The 20660-nt window shown below is 41.3% G+C and overlaps 1 protein-coding gene across 2 annotated transcripts; it reads right to left on the bottom strand.

Annotated features, from left to right (window-relative positions):
- Positions 1–1340: 1340 nt before the first annotated feature.
- Positions 1341–19523, bottom strand: NFE2L3 (NFE2 like bZIP transcription factor 3). Of its 2 annotated transcripts, XM_082278385.1 has the most exons (4): positions 19444–19481; positions 7270–7377; positions 6322–6405; positions 1341–3944 (listed from the first exon to the last, which is right to left on the bottom strand). In XM_082278385.1, the coding sequence occupies exons 1-4, from the start codon at positions 19450–19452 to the stop codon at positions 2739–2741; spliced, it is 1407 nt and encodes a 468-aa protein (XP_082134511.1). In that variant the 5' UTR covers positions 19453–19481; the 3' UTR covers positions 1341–2738. The 2 variants fall into 2 exon arrangements, with proteins under 2 accessions (XP_082134511.1, XP_082134512.1); XM_082278386.1 differs by lacking the exon at positions 7270–7377 and having other exon boundaries at positions 19444–19523.
- Between the last annotated feature and the right edge of the window lie 1137 nt (positions 19524–20660).

The raw sequence follows: 20660 nt of genomic DNA, 5'->3' as shown, positions 1-20660 counted from the left end.
GTTTGCCTTTTGTTTTTGATAGTGTTTGGTATTTTTCTTTAAATACAGCCCAGTGGCAGAAAGGGAAGACACTGCAAGAGCTTTTAGGTGAAATATGAGAGTCTACTCCAACTCAAAACACGACATTGGTCTATCTACCTACAGTTTTGTCCTGTGGGCAGGTAGCTGATGGTTTGAAAAAATGTACAGCCAGACCTAATGCTCATTGTATCATCAGTACTGCTGCAGTCCACCCAAAAGTAGTATTTCAGCTAAGAGATTTTTGTAGGGGTAGAGTTGCTTGTTGGGTTCTGAGGAATTGATCAACTTTTGATTACATCAAAACATCAACAATTGATTACATCAACTTTAAAGAAATAAAGTTACTGAACAAAAATGACAGTTGAATTAGCTGAGGCATTTCATAATCCTTTACAATCTTTCAAATTTACACATAATGGGGTTGGGGCTGATGTCTTAAATGGAACAGGTGGAGTAAGCTGCTTTCCATTAGGATTGTGTTCTGAAAGGGTTACAGTATGCTTTATTTTTGGCATGTGCCAAAATTTAACCATGTAGCTGTTTCCCAACTAGGTATATGCAATACTCCATTAGCAGCTGGCCTTAAAAAAATCCACAGAGCTCACTTGCCACTGCTACTGAAGGAGTGGGCACCAAAAAGTTTAGGCTTTACTTTTTTTTTCTTCCCATGTGAGGCCCTAAAGGCCCAAGAAATACTTGGCTTTCTGGATTTCTCAGTTAATGAGCCTGATCCAGTATCTATCAGAATTTATGCACATGGGCAGTGGAGTAGGGTTAAGGACCTGGTCCTGCAAAGGGTAAGTGCATGGACTTTAAAAATGCTTATTATGTCATTTAATTGATTATGATCAATCTGACTTAAATACATACTTCCTTTTCCCCCTGCAACTAGAAATAAAGTTCACAATTCATCATATGCATCTGATACCTCTTGCATCTTTTGGTTGAAGTTTGTGATGTAGCTAGTAGACAAATCCTATGTGAATACCAGTTAGGATAGATGTGTCTCTCGCTGGTGCGTAACCAACAGCAAGAAATTGCATGGCCTCAGTAATGAGACTTTCTGCTATGAATTTACACTTACCAGTTTGAGGCTGTGCTGAAACCGATAACGAACACACGCACACATTTATTTAAAGAAATCTTTTAACAGAAAATGCTGAGCAAATTGTTCAGACAGGCTGATTTCATTATTGATAATTCAGTGTACTTGACACTATCTTAGTGCTCCCCTTTTAGAAAATGCCATTTGATAGTATCGGTTTTGCTACAGCTAAGTGCAAGCAGCCAGTGTGAGTTACATGCTAGTGGCCATTTGTTTCTTCAGAAGGTATAATTTGGCATTTAAGCTTGTATTGCTTGTATGTGTAGTTCTTACGTGTTTGGTGCAAGTGATTTTTTTTTAACATACCTGAATGTAAATTTGCTCCATTGTCATCATGCCACGATCAATGGGAACTTTTTTAATACTGGCTTTATGTGTTTTTGTTATAAAACAAATAAGAAGTATTTGTTGTTATTTAGACATTAATATTAGTAGTAATTTTCATAATAATATACCTCAACATTCCTTCCTTATCATTCATTATACGCCTTTTAGGCCATCTCTTTTGCAGACCTTTTACAGGCTGTAAAACAGTAAAGGATAGGATGTTGTAAGTTCATGAGTGAATAAAATTTCTCCTTTTTAATAGCACAAATGTCAAATCCAAAACCTCTTCATTTGGAGCACTATCAGAGTGTAACGTCATAATTACAAGTGTAGATAAACAGTTTCGTTCAATTTAGTTTAAAGATTAGGTAAAATATTTATTTTAAAAAATTAAATCTGGAACATTAAAGATACCTTAAAAATACCAGTTAAAAAAGCCAAAGAGAAAAACTCAAGTACTTCTTGACGAAGGTATCAAAATGAGCGGAAAAGGGAAGGTACAGAACTAAATGTGTAACAGTCACTAGGAAACAGAACAGGAACTCATTCACCATTGGTCATTTTCGTGGAAGAAAGCTGAGAATGATTCAGTTGCAGAGGATGCAGGTAAGACAGTATTGAATCAGACACATTTTTCAGCATCTATTTGCAGATTGACTGAGTTGTAAAATTAAGTGGTAGATTATCTTTGCTTGGAGTTAAAATGGTGAAAGTAGTGAGGAAAAATGCAGTACTGTCCCGGGTTGCTCTCCTCAAAGGAAAACTAGGAAAATCAGAGCCATTGTGAACAAATGCAAAGCATGCAGTTATCTCTCGAGACTATGTAAATCCACAGCGAATTTAAGTTGAAGATGCACTAAAACTATAATTTTTCTTTCAGTGCTAGAGAATAAAATAAGTTCATTTTCTGTACGAAGAGTCAAGTACACAAGACTAAAACATTTTTCTTGCACGTGTAACGTTGATCTAAAGTTGACTTAGGCCAGGATGTTCTGCCCTCTGCCCCCATTACCAGTAACTACATTCTAGTTTTAACATAGGTCTATAAAGCTACACTGATGGTCTAGCTCCTTTAATTGTAACTAAAACTAAACAGATTTCCTCATCCAGAAGCCTCAGCTCATAGACTTTCTAAGAGATCGCGGTTGGGTTTGGCAGACCCTTGAACATAGAGTGTTTGTCCTCGAGCATAGTTGTTTCTGTTTGAACTGCTGTAATCACTGACCTTTAGTCTTCACACAAGCTTTCAGGCAAAATAAAGGCGATTTAGGCGATCTCAGTCATCTTATTTTTGTTTCTTCTCTTTTCTGTTACCTTGTTTCTGTTCAGATTTGACCAAGTCCTTGGGAATTATGAGAACACTACCATTGCTACTGCAATGAATGACATACTGGCGTGGGTTAACAGGTCTGCCCTGGTCATCCCTCAATCTACTGAAAATGTCGTGGTACAAGTTGTTTAATTTTTGCTTTATCTGGTTGATTGATTTGCTACACTGGGAGTGCTCCTTTTTAAGGCTCTCCTTTTGTGTTTGGAGATTACACACATCTTCTTCCAAGTTAAGAATTGCATTCAGTTTGCGTTTACGACATTTTTGGGCAGCTACTTTGTTTTTTCCTCTTCGTCTGATGTCACGTAGAAGTGATACCTGAGTTTCTGTCAGCTGGTTCTTTGCTAGCAATGTGTTGAAAGAGTCGACGGACATGCTCACAATTTCATCGTCTGAAAACGGTATTCTCAGAGCTTTTGCACTACATTCATCTCTGCTCCGGTTTGTAGCAGTATAATTATGGCACCTATCCTTTACTTCGTTTGATTTCTTCATCCACATCTGTTGATGAGGCTGTGGAGTGGATGCTGCTTGACTTGGCAGCTGAGTGTAAGTGTGACTATGAAGAAACTGTGGAAGCATGGCTTCTGTAGAACACTCTGTATCACCTGGATATTCCACAAGGCTGTGTTTAGTGTTTTCTTGGCAGAGGCCACCAACAGCTCCTAAGCCATGTGAAGGAGCAGATTTAACACTACTGCTATACCCAACAGCATCTTCACAGCAGACTGAGTAAGAGGTGGTGCTGTGATTTGAATTCAAAGATAGTCCTGAATCTGAGCCAGGCTCTTCAAAGATCTGAGAAACTTCTATAGGACTAAAGCCTTCCTCCAAAGCCAAAGACATGAGTTTAATTTCATCAAAATTACCATCATGGGCTGTTAGATTTCTAAGGTCAGCAGCTGAAAACAGCCCTGTCAAATTTGACCCATGAAATAGTGATTCTGGATTTGTGGTATCAGAGCTTGATTGAGAAAAAAACTCTTGCCTTTGTAAATGTCTTGGTTTTGATTGAGTGGGGTAGTCTGTTCTTAGGAGCATTGCATCAGGAGGACTCAAACTGTTGTGAAATGTCTGGGTCAAATTTATATTGTGGTGTGAGGGTGATGGGTCTTGACCTCTACTAGAAGTAGCAACTTGTGGATCTTCCAGTAAGTTCACCTAAAAGATGAAGGGGGGGAAAAAATGGAATCTTTCACAAAATGAATGCTTCTACAGCCCTCACCTACACAGTCATGATCAATTTATTCTTTAATATTCCACTATTTGATTCTATTAAAGCCAAATTTTTGTATGTTAAACTCTTAGCTATTTGGAATGCTGTTTCCCATCTGTACAAAGCATAATCTGTATTGGCATATGGCAAAAGGAAGCAGGAAGGGTGCAGTAGAAAGGTGACTGAAGGAATGGGAGAAGTACTTGCAAAGGACAGTGTGGGACTGATGAGAGTTGAGAGGTAAACATGGGACTGTTGCCACGTGTACAAACTATAGCCTATGTGTTCTGTCTGATCTGGTCTAAGAAAAAGGTCCTTCTAAGGGGTCATTACCCTTCCCTGGTAGCGGTATTGATGATTCAAGGGTGAGCTGGTTCAAGGTGCTAAAGAAAATGAACTTTTTAAAGAAGATAAATAGCTCATCTGCAGAAGTGAGGACAATGGTGATGAAAAGAGGAGTGGAAGCCAGGAACATTAAGACTGTGCTGTCACAGTCTCACTGCTTATTTTACAATTTATGAAGTTTTTGGGGCTGTGAGGTGCCACATTTGATTTAGTTCCACTTAACTGAGGTCTACTGCATCCAAAACTAAGCTGAACTTCTTTACTAATCAGTTTGGAGGTAACATCCCCCCCCACCAAATCACATCTTTTGTAGATGTCTTGACTTTAACTTACTACTCAGGGTTTTTTTTACAAAACCAAAGCTGAAACATGATCTGTTGGCCCTGATGTCCAAACAATAAACTGGACTGGTAATGCTGCAGTAGCACTAAGGCCCACCTTTTGTGGACCTGAGTTACAGTTGCTGGGTCTTAGAAGCACAAAGCCACTGTCCAAGATTATGTCAGGTGCTTGTTGACAAGCAGAGTAGTCAGAAAATAGATGGATAAAAAGTACTTGAAAAGGTAAATACATCAAGTAAGAAGTGTATAGGATTCTTCCATAGTTGAGTGTCCTCACTGTGTCTCAGGAAAGGACTTTCTGATTGCATTCAGCAAACAGACTATGTAAAAAGCACTTTCCACAGGGAAGGAATGAAGTACCTAAGGACCAGAACATCTTAAGTTCTCTATTATGCTTACTGGGAGCTCAGGTAACAGAAGAAGGTCTTGCCTTATTTCTCCTAGGGAGTTGCCTTGTACTAGACCACCTGCAGTGGTCTCTAGTCTGAGATAGAGATGCTATTTTCAACTAATCCCTTAAAAAGAATGATTCTTAGCAGTCAGCTATTAAAAAATCCCACTTGCTGTAAAGACTTGATACTTGGAAGAAACAATCAATCCATATTCAACAGATAGATTGTCACAAGATGGCAGTGCATTAATAATGTTAAATAAAATATGCAACTGTGTTTTGTAATAGCTGCATAAAGGCTACAGCCAAATTCCTTTCAAACTATGAGGAGGATGGAGAAAATTAAACTGATGAACTTCTACATCTGGTTAGTGTGCAATCCATTTCCAGAGCTGAACAGAAGAGGAGGCTAATTTGTGGGCTAGAAGGTACTATCCAACCTAGAGATTCCCAAAACTACATAAGCATGAAGTTACATGGAAAACACTAATAACCCTGGAAGAGGATCCTATGATGGGAAGTGTATGTAAGATGCCCTTGAAGTATTGCAGAAAAGTAATGTAGGAAGTAGCTTCCTGGTCAATGGTTGCACCTATGAACTGTGGGAGAAGAAGGAGACTTCAATTAAGATAACAACTGTTTTTTGTGAAGACAGGCACACAGAAAGTAAAATACAGTATCAGAGGGCTACAAGATTTTTAAAAAACCCCAAAAACCAAAACACTAAATGGGTTTACTGCTAATGCTGACTGACCTGATTTGCAGTGAAGATGGATCTGTTCTTCTTGAGAGTAGTAACCTTGTAAGCACTTGACCCAATATTTATGACAACTGTAATCTTTCACAAATGCTCAATAGCTGCTACTGTATAATAAATGTTGCTCTAGAGAAACACAGCTGCTGCATAAATACAAATTGGCATTAGGTTTCAGAAAGGCAACTGTTAGTTGAACTGAGTTGTCCAGTAGCTCCCTCCAGCTTTGAACACCAGATCACAGTGAAGACACAGCTCTTACACCAGACAAGTTGCTGGGGAAAATTTCTCAAGTAGAGCCAATGAGAGCTGCAGGACAAGGTGGATAGTAGCATCTTTAGCATCCTCAGGTAAGTTTTACTTCATTGATTTGCTTATATATTCCCAGCGTGGGTGGGGACGGCTGTGGTTATTTGATCAGAGTAAGTCATTACCCAGTAATTGCTGACTGTATTCCAATCTACTGGCAATACCTGTATTTTCTCATTTACCTCTAGCATGTTTCCCACCTGCGATGACAGAAGCTGTAAATAGCCCTCTAAGGAGAGAAGGGAATCTCCATGGTTGCAGTTGCTCTGTGACAAAAGAAAGAGAAACATGTAAAGCACAGTTATTTTATGTAAAAGGAGGTAAAAAGCAAAGTCTGAGAGGAAAAAGAGCACAGTGCAGTACTGCTGCTGACCCCATCATCAAGTCTTCATCCTGATGGGAGATGACACACTGCTAGAACGAGCAGAACAGCTCCATGGCCTGAGCATCCCTGCTCTGCCCACAACAGCAGAACTGGGCTTTCCTCTGAAGCTGCACCTCCCCACCAGTGCGGAAAAATCAGGTATTTTTTCAAAGCCAGGTTCTCAGGGGAGTGGCAAACAGGGAGGCTGTCAAGACACCTGGATCAGATGTTCTCAGCTCCCACATGGTCTCAAGAAAATTGAGTGCCCTTTTCATTGTAGCTCTCAGAGAGAATAAAACTGAACAGTCCAGGGTCCCAAATGTAATTCTGAGCATCAAGCTTAAATAAATGGTGAGAACAGTATAATTTAGCATCCATGTCTAGTCTTTGTAGGCAAAAACATCCTTGCCCACAAGCACAAAACTTTCACAATGGAGAAAATAAACCCAAATTGAAAAATGGTTAGTTGCAAGTGTTTTCTGTAAACCTGAGAGTATTTCAACTACACAAAAAATAGTGGGGGATTGAGGGAAGGAGGCAATTTTCAAAAAGGTGTACAAGAGCATCATTCACGAAGTATTGTCTGAAGTGACCATTCCTTTCCTGCCCTGGCAGGGGACACTTCAAATTAAAAGAGGAAATAAATTATTCCTTTCAAAACCTTTCACTCCACTGCTTTTCACTACTTTTTATCTTAGTGGTAAGTTCTGTATCTTCCCTCACTTCCTCTTCAGTTTTCCCTGCTTCCCTTTTTTTCACCATTTACTTGATTTATGTCTTTCTCCTCCTCCTCCTCTTGCAGTTCCAGCTGATCCTCTCCTTGATGTGGACAGCAGTCATCCAAAGGTCCCTGACATGCTTTCAGGTCAACATCCTGAAGACAAATAAAAGTTCTATTACACAGCATGCTGTCAGAATTAATCTTTAAAATGCACTTTTTTGCTACAGCGATAGCATTCCAAATAAAATATGCACGGAACAGGTCATGTGGATGGACTGTGTAGGCTTTGGGGGCAGAATGAGACCAGTGTCAGTTCAGGGGGGCAGCCCCTACCTCCTGTTCTGGTGCCCAGGCACTGAACCTGTCTGTAGTAGAAATGGACACTGGAAACAAATTCTTCTAAACCAGACAAAGAACCACGATGTGATTTCATGAAAAGTTTGGACTATCAGTGTCTTTTGAGGTAGTTTCACAACAGCATATCCAAGCCAGATAGATACTCAATGATGGAGTATTAAAATAGGCAATTATTTATGGCCAGTTAGCAAAATCCCTTGCTTACCTGTATTGTAATAGCAGCTCTGTTTCCCATCACTTCCATGTAGACATTACCCATTCTCATTTATCCAAATGATGGAGTTTTTTAATCTCCAGTTATGAAATGGTTCACATTTAGGGGCCTCAGAAGCAATTTTCAGTTTTTATTTTATCTATAGTCATATCATCAGACTTCTTAATTGTTTATTATATAGGGCTGGAGTATTGCTAAAGTAAGAAGTAATCAGTGCTAATTTATATTTTTTAAAAGTGTGTGTTTATAATTTAAAAAAACTTTGATATTTCAGCTTTTACAGGGCAAGTCTGTGTTATTGAAATGCAAACTCAGTGGAATGGCAGCCAGAAAACCAAGTAGCCACACTGCATTATTTCCATATATCCCCAGCAAAATGTTATGGCAAGTTTTTAATAGCAGCAAACAGAATGAGATAGTGTGCAGTTCTAAAATTCTCAGCAAACAATTTACTTTACAAGTTTGTTAAGAAACCATAAACTATATAAAACCTGCAGTTATAATAGTCATCAAAACATATAAAAGTATTTATATTGTTCCTTCATACAAAACACATTAAAAAGTAAATGTCAGAAGTTTAAAAACAGGACCCTGGAGTAAAATTAAATATAATCTTAAAATAAATGAATATTATTTTCAATCTTGGACATTCTATTTAAATATTTTAAAATGTGAAAACTAATTTTATTTTAGACTAATTTTGTTTGTTGGCTTTCAATTTTTCTGTAGTTTCTTTTCAAGACTGAAAGAGAACTTGAGCTTTATAAACAGCCATTTCTGAAAAACAAATAGATCTACAGGGCACTCATGTGTCACTCTGATGTAAGAGTGAAGAGTTTCCTTCAATGATGCCTAACACAGTTTCTAGTCATTAGAAATGATATTCCAGAACGTTATGTCTTCTTTGTCAGCTGCAGTTGGAAATGACCAGATGATTTTTTTTATTGCCAAATATGAGAAAACAAATTTACTTGCCTAAAAACATACATGCACACATACAAAACAACAATACCAACCAAACAAACCTCCTAACCAACAGTTTTCTTTATATAGTTGAACAGGAGGAGAGGAAATTTAGTGTACAAGACACTGAGAACATGGTATGTAACTACCTGCAAACACTTAAATGAGTCCAATGCAGCAGATCACAGGCATGAAGTTAGTGCCATACTTATGTGCTTGCAAGATCACAGCTAGTCTTTAATTTTACAGAAAACCAACCTAATACTTGTCCAATTAATGTGACCTGCTGATCATTCTAATTAATAAAATTCATGATCATCAAAAGTGAATAAGAAGTCAAGGAAAACTGCTATTAAAGACCTTAAGCAGCTCCTCTGGAGCCAAGTGGCCTGGAAAGCTGCTACTGTGGCAGAACATTCAGCTCCTGGATAACACAGCAAATTGATTACTCTACTGGCTGCAGAAGAGGCAAATGCAGGAAATAGTTAGAAATGCGGTATCTGTAATGTGATGCCTCAAAAAACCAACTGCAAGCACTGGGTTTGAATACAAAAGGTGTATGAGTCACAACTTGATTCTTCCTTTTAAAATTTCCAGGGAAAAGAAAAGCTCAGGGTAACTTTGCTAAGAACCCATGGTGTGTCCTACAGATCATTCAAAATCCTCACAGTTCAACTTGCTTACAGTGGAAATCTGACTGCAGATGATGCTGGTCTTCTAAAGTCTGCCATGGAGATGGTCCTTCCCCAAACCACTGTGAGGAGAACTGAATTTCTAATGTACCTGATAGGACATCTCCTTTCTGAAAGGGAAACTAAATGCTCCTGAAGCTCATAGAAATTCCTGAAAACTGTTGTGGATTTCATTTCCCCAGGATGTCAAAGATAACTGAATTTTCAGGTCTTTTCTTATTACTATATAAAACTGTTGACTGTTAAGGAGAAGGGGAATATTTCTAACTACAAATTTTGGAACTTATCTGGAGTCTGCATTCATTTTTATACATCTTTTAAGAAAAAAAAAAAAAGTCTGACTATTTTCTCTACTCTGCCATAGATGGTGTCTACCCTTAGTTTCCAGGCTAAGAGCACCAACTGCACTACAGGATCACAAACCATTTTGCCTAAAGGACTCTTTGGCTTAAGCACAGAATGGAGGTCAGAATCTCCCTCTGATCTTTGCAGAGAGCTCCTGCTGATGTGAATGCAGCAGAGGTGCCAGTGTGGAAGGGAGTGAAGCAGGGTCACACATTTGCAGTCATGGCCATTCCCTGTAGCTTACCAAAGGGAATGTGTCAGCTCTTCTGAGCGAGCTTAATAATGCTGCACTGTGTGGCTCTGAAGATTAGTCTTACTAACACCATTTCTCCCTCTGGCAGATGATATTAAAATATACTCATGGCTGCTCACAGCGATTATTACTGCAATAAGTTATCCATCCTTTGAAAAAACCTATTTCCACCACTACCAGAGCAGTTTCTGAAGGATCCTGGCCCTATAGCCAGCTTTTCACAACAGTGGTGGTATAGATACAGCATATATAAGATATTTCACATCACCAATTTTACCTATGGGATCATTTCAGTGACACCCTCTACACAGAAATCAACCAGAACCTTTTCACCTTTGTTTCTCTGTTTTGGCTTTTCATAAAAATCCCCTGGATTACTAATAAAGGCTTATGCTCTGACATTACACCTTGCATCAGCTTGTTAGTCTTCCTCAGTGATGAAGAATGGCTGAACAGCACAGCTCAACAACAGAATGCTTTCTTCCAGGCCTGTTGTATCACTTGGGATTGACTGCTGGACTACTGCTACAGGGAGAATAGGAGGGGTGTCTCCCCGAGAAACAGCCACACTGTGTTTTTGAATAAGGCATTTCCTTAAAGATACCATAATTTTACAGACTAAATGTACATCTAATGACAAAAGCTTTATTACAGAGTCTGGATATTAATCTAATGACAAGAGGGATTAGGTGTAGATACTATTTACTGTGCTGCCACACTCACTATTTCTGTCCTTCCTGTTCCTTGTTTTGCAACAAGGGTAACAGAATAAACACTAATTAAGTCATAGTGATACCACAATGAGTCCAAGAAATTGGGACAGCATGTGGTTGTCTCTGTATAGAGAAAAAGACTTGATTTTTGCTGATTGTAGAAGACTTAATAATACCACCAAACCCATCTATTGCTGCAGCCTTTCCACTTCTACCACTGGAGGGTGTGGAAGTTCATGCCTCCAACAGCAGACTGTTCCCAAATGGTAAAACTGCAACCCTACTGGAGGGCAACCTTCGATTTGCATTTGGAAGGACTCCTGTGCAAGCACAAAGCCAGAGAGTTACACTAAAATTCTCCATAAAATAATGATAAAAAATATAAAATCCCACGCATCTTAAATTCTCATCTTGCTTCTGCCACTTACTAGTTTCAGTTGCATTAAAGAACACAGTCTGAGATGGAGTCTGATTTACCAAATTATCCACCAGCCTTGTATGTGGAGGGCTGGGCTCTAACCACACACCTGCCCCTTCCCTGGGGTACAGCTTACCACAGGTCAGCTACAGGCTTCAGTTTGTCAGTCTTTGGAATACGAAAAATAGTAGTTTATGTCAAAACTGCTACTTAAGGAGGGTCAAGAATCAATGTGGAAGTGAGAGAAGGTATGGTTTTGTGGGTGGCCTGGCCTACACTTAATTGGAAGCATGCTGCCTGCTCTGGCAGGTTTCCAGAGTTTCTTACTCTACGTTAAAAATAGAGCTTTCAGTTTCCAATTAAGTAAATCAGAGTATTGATCTCAGCATGAACTGGGTGTACTGTACACCAAACCACCCCTCCACATACCTCCTCCCCTTGTTTCCTACACCCATGTCTTATCTACTGTCCTTAAAAGAAAGTATAGGGAGCAGAACCTGTAATGACACCAAAATACAAACAGGTCTACTGTGGTGTATTGGGTGGGTGAATAAGCTCTCTCTGAAGGAGCAGCAGAAAGCATAATTGAGCTGTTTTCAGCTATTGATCTGTGTGCAGTTGGCACACAGGACTAAACCTACACGACCCAGGGCTACAAGTACCAGAAATACTTGAACTGTCTCTGGAGTAACAGAAAGGTCTTGCTGGAAGAGAGCAGAGCAGACAGGGTGGTTTGGCTGGGTGCACAGACAGCACTGAGAGGCAGGGGACACCTGCCCCTGGAAAGCTCTTCCACTGCAGTCAGACTCAGAGTTATCACTACAAATATCCCAGCGCTGGAGCAAAGGTACATGACCACAATAATTTGCAAAACACCTCTTTTTTTTGGTGCTGATTACTCATGTATCTTGTTCATGTGCTATCTTCTAATTACTCCACATTATGCTCTCTTTATTTTACTTGTTAAGTTTTAAACTGCTCCATTGATGTCATTAACCTTTGAGATGGTTTTCTACAAACTTTTGTCCCTTCACCATTACTAACTGCACTTCTCTGTAGAACTACCTCTCTCCTTGTTATTACCTGAAAAGATGTGGCACCGGCGTGGTGCTCTTCGCCACATATTGAATAATTAAGTAGCATTTCCAGAATAGAATCACAGAATGGTTTGTGTTGGAATGATCCTTAAAGTTTGCACAATGCCAGCAGAAGTTAAGCAAAACAGCTTCTAGTAACATAACCAGTAGTTTCACTTTACTACTTGGTAGGATCAAATACAATTAATAATTAAATAGAATGATGCATAGCTGATATCATTCAGCTCTAAGTTTAGTGGTCTTGCTCTTTGCCTGTGTACTTTAAATATGTAATGATAATCTTACAAACTGCTATCTACTTAGTAGATAAGAAAAAAAGAAAAAAAAAAGTATTTCTTGCTGTTTCTCTATATTCATAATGAGCCCTAAAATATCCTGAGAACACCAGAACAGAAGAGTACTTCATGCAGCCAGGGTTAAGGACGTGTGGAGGGTGGAATGGTGGATGGAAACACCAAATATCAAAGTAACTTTTATGTTATACGTGGCTAGGCTTAAAAATTACAATAAACCATGCTAGCTAAGCAATGCTACTGAGTAGATCAAGCGGTTCATAGATGTGACTCCAAATGTGGCACCTGTCAAACATTTATGACGCTTCTACTCTAAATCCTAATAATGCCACCTGGGCTGCAACCAAGCACTCCCTGTGAGAGCCCTCCTGTGTGCTGCAGGGAGATGGTAGCACCTCTAACCACATGCATTTCAGGGCTTTAGACAGCATGGGCCAGCTGTGTCAGCTATTACAAAACACACATACTCTGGGCACTCTGTTCCAACACAAAATTAACACCAACCTACTGCCCAGATGGAGGCAGAGACAGGTAAAAACTGAAGACACAGAGACTGATAGTGTTGTCACTGATTTCAATTAAAACATCAGTTTTCATGCTGAAAACAGCTCAATATCCTCTTCAAAATGAGATTTTAAAACCACTTCTAACATACACACCAAACAGGTGCACACTCCAGCCATTTGGTCCTGTGCAGATGTTTTCCACCAAAAACTGATTTCATTGTAATGACAGACAACAAAGAGAATAAAAATTTTCAGGTCCCCTCAAAGCTGCCAAATAGAGCTTAAAGACTAAGCAGCAAAGTAGATAAAAGAACACAAAAGTAGACACACAGGATGCTAAATGTAGCTGGAACCAGTGGATAAACTGATAATGAGGAATACAGTGGCTTTTGTGGCAAAGCCATGTAACAAGAAGCAACAGCGCATGCCCTAAGACAAGTTCAAGGCAAGGTCATCTGTCACACTGGGAGCACTCAGTGAGTATGACCACCAGAGACCCCTTCAGACAACCCTCTAGGACCATAAAAGGACTTCCAGTAAGAGGCAGATGCATGCAAATTAGTTCTAGGAAAAGTGATGTTTCTGTATTAGCTAGGAACTACACTGTAATGAGTATCTCTGGTCATGATGGAATAAATACCTTGTTGTAAAGCTTCACACACACCCAGTTAGAGGAGATATCCCCGGGTGTGTTCAGCATACTGAGAGCAAAGAAAGCCTGCTGTCTAATACTTCAAGTTGTGTTAGCAAGTTTCTTTTCCAGCCAATTTTGGTATCAGTAAAGTATGCAATACCCCTGACAGTAAATGTGATTAAGGTAATTAAATTTATTCAGTCACTCTTTCAGACAGAGCACAGTAAAAAAACCCAAACCAAACCCAATGCGTGCCCTCCCACCACCCCCCCAAAAAAACCCCAAAACCAAAATCAACCCCAAACCCAAAACCTCTTTCTATGCCTCTGGTGCCCCAAGATACTTTCTTTTGTGGTCAGTGAACTACCTGACATCAGGGTTCTGTAAGTTCTCCCTCCCTTCCTGCTCTACCTTTACCCTAGATTGGTTGTATATCGTCATTGGTATGATGTAGTCGCTACTCAATAAACATAAAATTACTCAGGGACCACCCTTTCAGATAAAACTTTGTACACAATTTGATTCCAGATGTCCTCCTTTTGAGTCCTCCAAGGCAAACATACTTTCTCAAGCATCCAACTCCCAGATTTCCCAAGCTACCAGCCTCTTTGCAACACCAAATGTCTTCCAAGTCACAACTCTGCATACGGAGCATGGCTAAAAGCCAGTCTTGACACATTGGCTCCTCTAGGATTTGAGTATCTTCACCTTCCCTCTGACACTGTATGTAATTCCTCTTCTATTTTCCACATTTACCACACTCTAATTCTTCCTTCTTTATGCCTGATATTCCCCTCATCTACTTTCACATGCACTTTTCATGCACCCCCAGCACTGGGAACACCTTGGCCACTCTCCAGAGAGCAGGAAAATGCTGGTTCAAGTCAGTCCTACACCACAACTCTAACTTCCTCTAACACCCTCTCTGAATGAATTTGGCTTTTCCAAACCCTTTCAGGACTAAGTTTGAGGTTCTTCTCTTATCCCACCTCTTTCTGGAACACCATGAGATCCTTCCCCCACCTCCTTACTACATAGGTGAATTCTGGCCAGCAGGTAAAGGCCATCCACAAACAGGGGCCTAGCCCACCGATCTATTTGCAGATGTCCCTCCACAGCAATATTGCCATGTCCTACTGCTCAATGAATTCAAAAAGAAAAAAAGAAAAGAATAATTTGAAATATGTTCTGTACGTTAAGCACACAGCTTCAGTGGGAAGCTCTCAAATGAACTAGGGAAAAGCCTTCAGAGATAAACCTTAAGAGAAAAGCCTACCTGGTTCATACTTAATTTTCACTTTGCCAAACTTTGACATTCACCAAGAAAAAAAATTTAAAAAGAAAAAATCCATAACTCGAATTATTCTCACTCAATATAAACACCTCAAGCAGTGCTCAAAGTCTGGGATGGACTCCCCCCTTCCAGTGCTTTAATACCATGAAACTCTGCCTCTGACAGGGTTCAAAGAAGTGTGCTTGTATGAGATTTTACATAACCTGACTCAAACTGCCCTTTCTAAACAGTAACATAGAGACAACAGTACAAACAATACAAATTATACACTGTGCATCTTCTTCCTTAAATGTTGTAATTCATAAACAACAGTAATGTTATGCTGTCAGTTATTACTTAGAGCAGGTCTTTAATCGAGTGCAGGAATTCAGCTCTTGGAAAGGGCCTCAAAGATCTGTTGAAAGAATGCAATGCATTCAGATATAACAAACCTACTTGACGTGTAGGAGCAGAACCCTCCTTCTCTGTCTCACCCCAAGCTGGAGCTTGTTTCACATGCAGTGCAATGACCCTGCACAGCAACTCCTGCCCTCATTCAGGCACTGCCTCTTCTGCTGGCATGGGCAGCATCAGTGCCTGGGGTTCACGGGATTTAGAATGAACATTTTTACTGTAAGACTAACACAGAGAAAAAGTAGAAGAGCTACACAGTCCATCCATTTTTCCATGTATATTCTGTAAAAGATAAAGAACCTATTGAGTTTTTAAACTCCCTTTCTTCAAATGTCTACATACATACATAAACATATACTTACACACATTAGAAATACTGATACACAGAAAGGGAAAAGAGAATCACTGGATCAATTAGAGCAGTTCTGAACCCTTGCAAGACCTTCAGCTAAGACACTTTTGAATGACAAGCTTCTTGAGACTTTCCCTGTTTGGGAATATTAGTACCACACACATAGGACTGATGCATCTTGCGGCACTGAGGCCTCCCGTTTCCCCACACACAGTTTTTAAGGTGCTTTGGAAAATGTGTCTCATCCATTTTTCATATGGACTTAGGGCTCAGTGTAAGAGCTTTCAGAAGTGTTCTTGAGGCAGTATTACACTGAGAAGCCCAAGGAAAATGCAGCTGGCAGAGTGGGGCATGGAATGTAACCCAAGTTAGGCGCCTGTAGAATGGCTTCTCTCTTTTCCCCACCAATGTAAGACCTACACCCAGTGTCAGCGACATGTCTTCCTCCCTGTGCCCCCCCTTTTTTTTTCTTTCTCTGTGCTTAAAACTTCAAAATGTATACAGCCACACAGTGCCTCTAAATTTCACTAAATTTCAATTTTAGTTTTCCTTACAATAAGCTATTTCCTTGAGCAATCCAACAATAATTTACAAGCACATTGGGGAAAAATAAGCAGATATACCCAACTTTACCTGTGTGAGTAACTCAATGTGACTTACTTGTGTGAGTAGGTTTGAGTAGGACAAAAAAAGTTAGGTACCCTGTTTTCAATAGGGAGATGTCAGCATTCAAACAAGTGCTGACTATTAAGGAGTAAGTGGTGCTCCCATTATAAATCCTTAAAAAAAAATCCAAACAAAACCAACCAGGACTGCACTCTCTTTTTTTCAGCAAACTGTGAAGAGAAAGACTAGGTGCAGCACTACACTGTTGGATCTGGGGAAAAAAAGTAGCATGAGAAATAATCACCCCAAAGAAAAGACCTGGTTCACTCTTAAGTGGCTTTTCATCTGTTTCCTTAGCAAACATGCCCACAGGAGCCTGGACTCCCGGTCTCCGGTGTTCTGCAAAGAGGTAGGGCCTGAATCACCACCTTTCATAACTACAGAAATGAATCCATTTCCTTGCATGAACTAATGCATGTTTTTCCAGTTACCCAAAGTAATTGTTTATTGCTTTTTTACTTCTTTTCCTCTAAACTCATGGTTCTCAGGGAGGAATCCTGGTACCTTAATCTCAAACATCCCTGAGAACGAAACCTACGAGCCTGGATTCTGTAGCTGCCCCAGATCAGAACAGTGCAGAGGCATTAAACTAATACCCTAAGCCATTAGGGCACATCTACCAGTAGCCTGCTTTGACCTTCTGTAGGGGATGCAGAACAGGGTAGTATGGACAGTTCAACACTTGGAACAAAACCCTTCTTTTTAATGTAGTCTCTGCAGTGGTACAAACGCTTTTGTCCCTGGTCCTGTTACACACATCCATCTAAGAAAATGAGTAGCAAGACACCGGGATAATATGATTATTTTCTCCATTAAAGGGTGTATTTCAGAGGAAATACATTTTGTTATTTTTATTACTAAGGCAGTAAGATATTGTGGGGTTTACATTTCATGAGCAAGTCTATGTTTGATTACAGAAATTAACAGCATGAAATAGTTTGTGGGGAATATAGTGAATACGAAGGTTAGGGATGATCCCAGACTGCTGGGCAACAAGGTGAGTGTAGGAACACACCTGCTCACTTTACTCCTTATCAAAACCAAAGTGCTCAGGCCGTTCTAACACTTCACTTCACCTTAGCACAGGACAGAAAAATAGGCAAACCCCTGAATTAATTTTCTTTTTCATCTGCAGTTGTCTTCAAGAGCAGTTTTAAGTACCAGATCTCAAAGGACGAGGACCAACAGCTTGCATTGTGTTGCCAGCAACGCTCTCAGCAGGGACCAGAGTCCAATGAATAAAATGAATCCAGGGATGGATAAATCCAGCTGCAAACTTTTCATGATGTAACACAATACCAGGCAGAAAAAACCCAAATACTTCCACCTGTTTACATAGACTTCTTGTCCTGATCTAGCGTGGATAAGAGAAATGCTAAAAATAGCTCAAATCTATTCTTACAAAAGGCAAATTGAATGTTATAAATCAGCTGAACCACTCTGCAATCATTACACTATTACAATAACATTTTGACAGCATACGTAGACTCAGTCAAACCTACCAAAGGCCACCTTTAAAACAAAGATCTACTTTTTGATCTGAATTTCATGTTTTGGAGCTGCCATGCACTTCAAAAGAAATCTGGTGGAGGAGACATGGGGTTTTCCACATAGATGTCCCTTTACATTTTATTTCAAGAACTGAACAAATGCCTTGTCTTGCTCCTGTCATTATGTCACTTAAATGCATTGTGCTTAAGAGAGAGGCCCAGACCTACATTTAGCAAAGAAATGAATCATCTTCTCTCCACATAAAAGAGTCATCTCTTACAGTCAGGGTGTTGAAACTAGTTTTGCAACTACTTTACAGAAATAACCAACTTAACACAAGGGGAAATTGGGGAGAAGAAAAAAAAATTAAACTAAAATTTAAAAAGAAAAATAAAATCTACCATGCATGACAAATTTAACAATTACCATTTGATGTTGGCCCATTAATTCATAATAAGAACCAGCTATCCACAATTGTTCAAAACCAACTTGAAAAATGTTGGTAGTTCAACTTGATATTTCAAAATGTACTGAACATCAGAGTCACAAGCCCACCATCTTGGCATTCCTGTATCTTTTGTATCCACGAAGCGCACCACAGAAGTCCCAGATCATAAACTACGCACGAAACAATGAAACTCTATTCTCAACAGCAATTTAACTGAGAAAAGCCGGCGCCGCAGCCGAGTGGCTTGGCTAATGTTGGAGCTACAGCTGTGCACAACTCTTCAGCTCTGTGCAGAACGAGGGCAGGAGTGGGTGCAAGGAGACAGAAGCGCAGCACGGACCGCATGAGGCGCGACTAACCAGGGAAATGGGTCAGCACTGCTTGGTGCTTACTGCCTCACGGGGAGTTTTCAAACTGCCGCGCTGATAACGGAGGGCAGATAAGGGAGCCCAGAGGATAGCCTTGGCACAGTAAGATCCTCTACATGTAAGAAATGTTCCTGACAAGTGTAGTTACCGGACTACGACATACGCGTGCCCTGCGCCCAGGTGAGGGGTGCACTATGTGATGTACTATGGAGAAGCTGCATTTCTGCAGCTGCGGGATATTCTTGAGAAGCCTGGGTGCCCACATAAAGAAAACAGAAGCGATGCCGGAGGAAATGCCAAGCAGAATCGTCCGTCCTGGCCGTACAACTCTGCCTGGCAGGTGACAGCGGCGCTGGGGCCCGGCGTGTGCCCGGGCCAGGGCAGCTCTGCGGGGCTGACCTCGCTCCGGTGCACGGAGACTCCGTCGCTCCGTTAGCAGAGGCTGCCCCGCAGCCCGGCCCCGCCGCTCGGTGCTTTGGCTCCCGCCGCCCGGGACGCGGGCAGGGCACGGGCCAGCCCCGCACACCGCCGAAGGTGTGTGTCCCCCCTCGCTTATATTTTTCTTTTTTTTTTTCCTTTGTGGGACAGTGCCTGGCTCAGAAAAGCGTCCTCCTCCACGTCCCCACCTCTCGCCCCCCACGAACACCCCAGACCGCCCGCCCCGGTGCGCGCCCTCCCCGCTCGGCCGAGGCGGCTGCGGGGGCCACCCGCACCTCCCTTACCTCCGCCATGGGGCAGCCGCGTCCGCCAGGGCCGCCGCCGCCTCATCCTCCTCCCGCGGCGGGGCGGGGGACGGCTCCACCAGGGCGGGGCGGGGCCGGGGGAGCGGGCCCGCGGGGCTCGGGGGCTCGGTGCCCCATGACTGCCCGGGGCAGGCCGTCGGGAGGTGCGTGTGCTCCGGGGGACGCGGACCGCAGCCCCAGCCCCGCAGCCGCAAGCCCGCTCCCCGCTGCTCTCCCCGCCGCCGCACCGGCCCTGCCCGCGGACGGGAGGCGGCGCCGGGGCGGGACGGGGACACCGCGGCACCGCGGGCCCGCGACCCCACCTGGGGCCTGGGGGGTCAGTGTGCCGGGGGCAGGAGCAGCATGCGGTTGCTGCAGCAAGCTGGAAATAAAGGAGACGAGTTACATGGGACAGTAGCCGGAAGGAAAAAAAAAAGTAAAAAGCAAAGAGATTCTCCACAAGCCCCGGTCAATAGAATCCCCAAATAAAAATACAGGATGGAGGTACAGGTTTTAACTACAATCAACCTGCTCCCTAAGTATCTCTTCAGTGGCTTCTCTTTCCCACCTATTGGACTGCATTTTCCTCGGCACATCTACTCAGCACTACAGGAACTTACTCTCGCACATGGTAGAGATATATTTTCCAGCTGTGTGTTCTCCGTCCTCTGAAAAGGTCCCTTATCTCTTCTCATCACTTCTACTTATCTGAGTGTTTCAGACTTGTTTTGGCATTTGGAAGGCGTTAGGCTCTTCGGGCAGACGCTGAAATTGTCACTTCCCCAGTGATGACTCTGTGTGTAACCGGTACAGTTTCTCAATTTCACTGTTATCACAGAGGACATTTCCTTTTTTTGTGGGGTCCTGTGTGATACCACGCTACGAGTGTATTAGAGTATTCCTAACGTTTTATTGCAATTTGTTTCTTGAATTCTAATGAAGTAACAGTTTTCTTTAAAAGATCTAAATGTCCTGGCATAGGATACAATCTTACCAATCTTTCATTGCCAGCTTTTTTTTTTTTTTTTTTTTTTTTGTTTTGTTTTGTTTTGTTTTGTTTTGTTTTGTTTTTTTTCCCAATGCCAGAGTGAGAGCTCTGGATTTTAAAGAGGATGTAAAGTTGATTTTGGTGTTGGAAAAATAAATTATATGTGTGTTAAGGTAAATACATTTACAATCCTGATTCACTGCATAAAGGCCAAGACAGACAGCCACCA

Source organism: Coloeus monedula, assembly GCF_965178545.1.
Source record: "Coloeus monedula genome assembly, chromosome: 1".
Taxonomy (NCBI): Eukaryota; Metazoa; Chordata; class Aves; order Passeriformes; family Corvidae; genus Coloeus; species Coloeus monedula.
This window is presented reverse-complemented; position numbering and strand designations above follow the sequence as displayed.

Coding starts and splice junctions, on each gene's coding strand:
- NFE2L3 (XM_082278385.1), bottom strand. Junction 6,406..7,269: donor AGGAGAAAGACATAAATCAA/GTAAATGGTGAA, acceptor CTTTTGTCACAG/AGCAACTGCAACCATGGAGA. Junction 3,945..6,321: donor AGGTGGGAAACATGCTAGAG/GTAAATGAGAAA, acceptor TTCATCTTTTAG/GTGAACTTACTGGAAGATCC.